Raw genomic sequence first — 6348 nt, forward strand, 5'->3', positions numbered from 1 at the left:
AAAAAAGAGAAACTAGATTGTTGTTTTACAATGGTTTATTTAAATCAGGATCCAAACAAGGTCCATAACTGCATTTGGTTGCCCTATGTGAAATAAAAGGTTAAGTCAGCAGGCTTGGGATATACAGACTGTTCATTTCAAACAAAAGACTGGTTCTTAACCAGCTCCTGGGAGATAGACTCTAACCCCTTGGAGCATCTGGCCTGAATATAGTGTCATTGCATAAGTGGGGTTCACAATTTGTCAGGATACCCCAAGATTTCCTTATTTTTACAAAGCCTATTCTAAACCATTAGTGTAGTTCTCCAAGTAAGAGTCTCTACCTCTCCATGATATCCCTGCTCTCCCAAAATATATCTCCTGGTCTTGCTCTTTACCCTCAACTTCCTGAGAGAAAACTCCCACATTGGATACTAAATTTCAAAACCACAATCCTTTTCTCCTTCATTCCTGAAGGATATTTTCATTTGATGTAGAATTCTAGGTCAGCAGGTCTTTTTTAAAAAATATATTTTTAATTGACTTCTAGAGAAGAAGGGAGAGGGAGAGAGAAACATCAATGTGAGAATGGAGCATTGATTGGCTGCCTCCTGCACGTCCAAATCCCTGGCCTGTGCCCTGCCTGGGAATTGAACTAGCAATCTTTCAGTGCACAGGACCTACTGAGCCATACAGGCCAGGGTATAGGTAAGCAGGTCTTTTCTTTCAGTGCTTGAAAAATGTTGTGCCACTTTGGCCTACAGGGTTTCAGTGAGAAATCTGCAATCATTCACATTGTAGTGTGGCATTTCTCTTTGGCTGATTTCAAGATTAAAAAAACCAGGGCCAGCTGACAACAACACTTGTGCTGTTCCCCTTGCCCTGGTATACTAGATTGTTTTCTTGAGGGAGCTGATAGGTTTGCCTGTGTAAAGAGACAATCTGGGTTTCCAGGAAAAAAAGAAATGGGTTGTCACCTATACTAAGTTAAGTACTCTCCATGAACTTACCAGCGACCAGTATGTTTTTGGACATGACAAAACCCAAATAGCTTAATTCAAAGATTCCCCAGAGGCTCTATTATCCCCTATCATTTTTATCTTACAAGGATCTAGGATATCCTTATTACCATTATCAATGTACAGAGAGCTTTTTTTGAAGTACTGACTCATCTTCTATTCCTCAGAAATAAAGTCTGCACTTTCTTTCTGAGCTGTATCTGCCAGGATAGGCTGTGTTATTCTGATAATGAGCAGCTCCACAAATCTTGGTTGTTTAAGTACAATAAAGGTTTATTTCTTGCTCATACAAAATTTGTTGTAGGTAGCTCAGTTGGTTAGAGCATTGTTCCAATATGCCAAGGTTGCAGGTTCAATCTCCGGTCAAGGCACATACAAAAAACAACTAATGAATCCACATATAAGTGGAACAATAAAACGATGTTTGTTTGTTTTTTCTCTCTCCCTCCCTCCGTCTCTCTAAATCAATACAATAAGAAAAAATTGTTGTGGGTCAGGGTGGCTCTCTAGGGCATCTGCCTGTGCTGACCCCCTCTTCACCTGAATATGGTGGCTCAGAAACATAGGCTGCTTCAGTATTTCAGATCTGCTAGTTCAACACAAGACCCCCTCCATCATTGCAATGGTAGGGCAGCAGAGAGTAGAGAATCACTGACATAGCCCAGAAATCATCTGTCACTTTTACTCACATATCATTAGTCATTAATAGTTGCACGACCCTGCCCACTTGTGAGAGCAGCTAAAAAAATCATCTTCTGTGTGCCTTCGGAGAATGAGATATTGTTGAACACTAGGAATGCCTACATAGCACCATCTATGTCTTTTATATAGGCATAGAAACAGCCATTTGGAAATAGAATCACTTATTCCAGATGGGTAGTCAGGGGCCATAATGACCCCTCTTTTATCAGCATGCTGCTGCTTGGGCTTAACAACTCAAAACATGACCATTTCTCCAACATTTTTCTTTTCTCCACCTTTAGTGAGAGGCCATGCAGGGGCATATGAGGGTGTGGTGTGGGGTACAGGCGGGAGGGGGAGGAGACCTTCAATGAAGAAAGGGAAGAAGGAAGGGGAATAAAACCCAGAAGCTCCTCTTTACCACCAGCTTGGTCTTTGCATTATCCTAAATCCTATTTCATCTCTTCTTCCCCCTACCTAACCCCCTTCCTGCTCTTCAATAAATGCCCAAGAAAGTGGACATCTGGGAATTCTTTTGAACAGAAATGGATCCTATTACATTCTGTAGGTATGTAAAGACTTGTAATTAGCACCTATATACAAATTTTACCTATCACTACACCATTGGAGTATAAAAGAGAAAAAAATAGAGAAGGAAGTAGGCTTTTAAAAATTTCCTATTGTCCATTTGCTCTAGTCAGATCTTCAACTGATTAGATGAGGCCCACCCATTGTTTATTGATTTTTTAATTTTATTTTTCAATTACAGTTTAAATATTTTTAGTTTTAGCATAGTGGTTAGACAATCATATACTTTAAAATATGATTCCCCTCCACCCCCCCGATATTTCAAATACCCACCTGGCACCAGACAGTTACTGCAATATTGTTGACTATTCCCTATGCTGTACTTAACATCCCCATGACTCTTTTCTAACTACCAATTTGTACTTCTTCATCCCTTCAACCTTTTCGCCCAGCCCCACTTCCCCTCCCCTCCCCTCTGTCAACCATCAGTCTGTTCTCTGTATCTATATGTCTGTTTCAATTAAAAAAAATATATATTTTTTATTGATTTCAGAGAGGAAGGTAGAGGGAGAGAGAGAAACATCAATGATGAGAATCATTAATTGGCTGACTCCTGAATGCCCCCTACTGGGGATTGAGCCCGCAACACAGGCATGTGCCCTAGACTGGAATCGAACCCAGGACTCTTCAGTCTGCAGGCTGACACTCTATCCACTGAGCTAAACTGGCTAGGGTGTTTCAATTTTATTTGTTTATTTAGTTCTTCAGATTCCACATATAAGTGAAATCACATGGTATTTGTCTTTGTCTCTGACTTATTCACTTAGCATGATAACCTCTAGGTCCATCCATAAATGGTAAGATTTTGTTCTTTTTTTGTAACCAACTAATATTCCACTGTACATATGTACCAGTTTTTTATCTACTTTTCTATTGATGGGCACTTTGGTTTCTTCCATATGTTGGACGACCACCTGTCTTAAAGGTTTGAAAATGGGCAATCTTTTTTGCTCAGTCTACAGACTCAAATGTTAATCTCATCCAGAAATACTCTCATAGACAAACCCAGGATAACGTTAGACCTATACCTACACCTTTATCTCAATATTTGGGCAATCCATAGACCAGTCAAGTTGCCACATAAAATTAATCTTGTACCTATTTTCCCATGGTTATGAGAAGGAAACTTCCTAAGCAAACCCCAGTAGGTATATTATTAAGGAACAGGTGATTGTTGAAAGCTATGAGAATCTATTCTAGTCCACACCACTGTATTCCTGCCTTCCCAGCACAAGGGTATTGACATTTGTTAAATGAGTAAACTACTGTTATGATGAAAAGAGAAGTAACTCTTTAAAAAGACTGAAGGGGGCAGGCCTCCAGGGAGAGGTACAGACTAAGTAGGACTTCCCTGGGAATCCTTAATCCGTAGAGCCCCTCATTCCCTCTTTTTGCCCCTATCTTGCCTGGGAAAGCTATTACCATGTTTATTATTTCTACAGGGAAATGGATCCTGAGTGCTAAACAACTAACTTAAAAACTGGGAACATAGGGTGTTTTTAAATTGGGAGAATGCCTTCTTATCCTGTTTATTATGGGAGAAGAACGTTACTGATAACATTATCTGAGACAGAGGTTAGTTATTTTTTACTCCATTTCCCATTATCGGCTTTAAATGTATCTCCAGAAAGTTTGTATAAAAATTAGCGAGCACATAAACGTGTTGGCGGGTGGTCCTAATCACCTGCCTTCAGCCATGGCTGTGTATCAGATTGCTGTCAGCTGTTACTATTGACCAGCTCATATCCATGGAGCACCTGTACATGATAAGTAATTGAGATGAACTGTCATTCATTTTTGTGGTTTTTTACCTCTTCACTAAAAAAATATACCAGAAATATACCAGAAATGGGACCTTTTGAAGGATTCCCAAAGAAATATACCAGAAATGGGACCTTTTGAAGGATTTCGTTTGACATATTTTCTTTAAATGACTGCAACGTGTCTCATCCCACATGCTCGTTTTACAGTATGACTGACAATCCTCCCCTTGGGAGGTATGATCTATGTCCTCTCCCCTTAAATGTGATTTTTACTGTTTCAACTGATACAATCTAGTGGAAGTGATGTCATATGAGTTCTGAGGTTAAGTCATAAAAGTCAATGCAGCTTCTGTCGTGTCCTCTTGTCTCTCCTGGAATACTCACTTTCGGAGTGTAGCTGCCAGGCTGTGAGGAAGACAGGCAGCTACCTAGAGAGGCCAGTCCCAGCTCGAGTCCCAACAACATGCTAGCATTAATTTCCAGACATGTGAGTGAACAAGCTTTCAGGTTCCAGACCTTGGCCTCAACTTTGAGCAGCCCCAGCTGATGTCATGCGGTACAAAGATAAGCTGTCCCATCGAGCCTTCTCCAAAATGCGTATTTGTGAGGTAAGCAAAGGATTGCTACTTTTTAGGCCCCTAAGTTTATGATGACCTGGCAAGTATAAATAACACTACTATAGGCACTTAGCATACATTTAGATCACGTCCAATCTCTTAGATGAAGCTTAAATTTTCTTGTAGCCAGAGAAAAATATAGCACACAGCCATAGAAATTCTGTTCTTGGTCCTACATTTTCACAAAGCGATCCTTCTGCAAGTCTGAGACTCATGGTGACCTCTGCTGATCAGGTTATTTCTTGATTCAATTAGACCTATGCCCTAGTACTAATTTAGGGACTGTAGCGAATTTACTGCTCTTTTCAGAATTAAAAAAAAAATGAGGTTTCTTGCTTTATTGAATACTCTTTCCTACACCTTTATCCCAATCCTTCTTAGAGTTTTGAATGGGGGAAGGGGGTGGCAGGTGAAGGTGGGTAAAAGGTATTTTTGCAGCTGTTCTAGACAACTCACTCACACAGTCTTCCCGAACCCTTCCTAAAGGAACGTGCTGGATGGTGGGGAATTATTGTTATCCTTTTTGTTGTGTAATGTTATCGTGTAAGGGGTTTCATCAGAGATTTTAAAATGTCTGGACCGCCAGAACAAATTTTAACTTTTTTTGTTGTTGAAAACACAATTAATCAGTAACTTTCCCTCTCTTTCTCTTTCTTGGTCTCCAAAATATTTAAAATAACCGTTTACATGGAGGAGGATGATATGCAGGTATTGTGAGAATCCAAAGACGTACAAGACGGATTTTTGTCCTTTCAAGACATGTTGTAGCACGATCAGCCTCGAGGCAACCAAGAAATAACTCCATAATCTTAATTCTCACGAATTATTATTCTGGGATCTAGGCCTATCAGTCAATATGACAAAGCCCTCAACCATGTCCTTTCACTTATTAGAAAAGAAACCCATAGCGGGGACTTCCATAAAGCCCAGATAAGCAAACCTTTGGTCGTCTTTTCCTGTCTCATTTCTCCTTTTCTTTCCCCAGATCCTTCCTGGAGATACTATACACGTTCCTTTCCCCACTTAGCTTCTTTTAAAAAAAAACATATTTTATTGACTTTTTTTACAGAGAGGATGGGCGAGGGATAGAGAGTTAGAAACATTGATCAGTCGCCTCCTGCACATCCCCTACTGGGGATGTGCCCGCAACCAAGGTACATGCCGTTGACTGCAATCAAACCCAGGACCCTTCAGTCCTCAGGCCGACGCTCCATCCACTGAGCCAAACCAGCCAGGGCCCCACTTAGCTTCTCACTTCACCATCCCTGCCTGCTCAACTGGTTACCCCGCTTCCCATCCTCTGGCACCTGCCCGCAGGAAGCTGCTCCCTCCCAACGCTACATTCCGGGGACCCACCGGCCCCGAGTTACATCGTGCACCTTTCAGAAACGAGACTCAATAAGATAAGGACCAAGAAACCGTGCATTGGATTCCTACGTTTCATCTTTCTCAAATGCACCCGCTACACCCAAGGCCTGACTGTGGAGCCGGAGTCTGAGCTCCCAGCCCAAGGGGCAGCGACGTGTCATTACCAGCCCCAGGCAGCCCCTGCCGACGAGAGGAGGAGCAGCTACAGCCATAATAACGGGAGCGAAGCCTGAGGAAGCCGCTAGCCTCGCCATCGCAGCGCTACGAGGCTCCACCGCGCCTCCCACACTCGGGGCCCGACCATAGTCATCACGCTCAGGGGGGGGGAACATG

At 41.9% G+C, this 6348-nt stretch overlaps 1 protein-coding gene across 1 annotated transcript in view; it reads right to left on the reverse strand.

Moving 5' to 3' along the window:
• Positions 1-6269, reverse strand: part of EIF2AK4 (eukaryotic translation initiation factor 2 alpha kinase 4) — a 112558-nt gene extending 106289 nt beyond the window's left edge. Inside the window, exon 1 of the mRNA XM_006778168.2 lies at positions 6180-6269. Within this exon, the coding sequence (XP_006778231.1) occupies positions 6180-6269 (90 nt within the window). The remainder of the gene's footprint in view (positions 1-6179) is intronic.
• Between the last annotated feature and the right edge of the window lie 79 nt (positions 6270-6348).

Source organism: Myotis davidii, unplaced genomic scaffold, assembly GCF_000327345.1.
Source record: "Myotis davidii unplaced genomic scaffold, ASM32734v1 scaffold46, whole genome shotgun sequence".
NCBI classification, from domain to species: Eukaryota; Metazoa; Chordata; class Mammalia; order Chiroptera; family Vespertilionidae; genus Myotis; species Myotis davidii.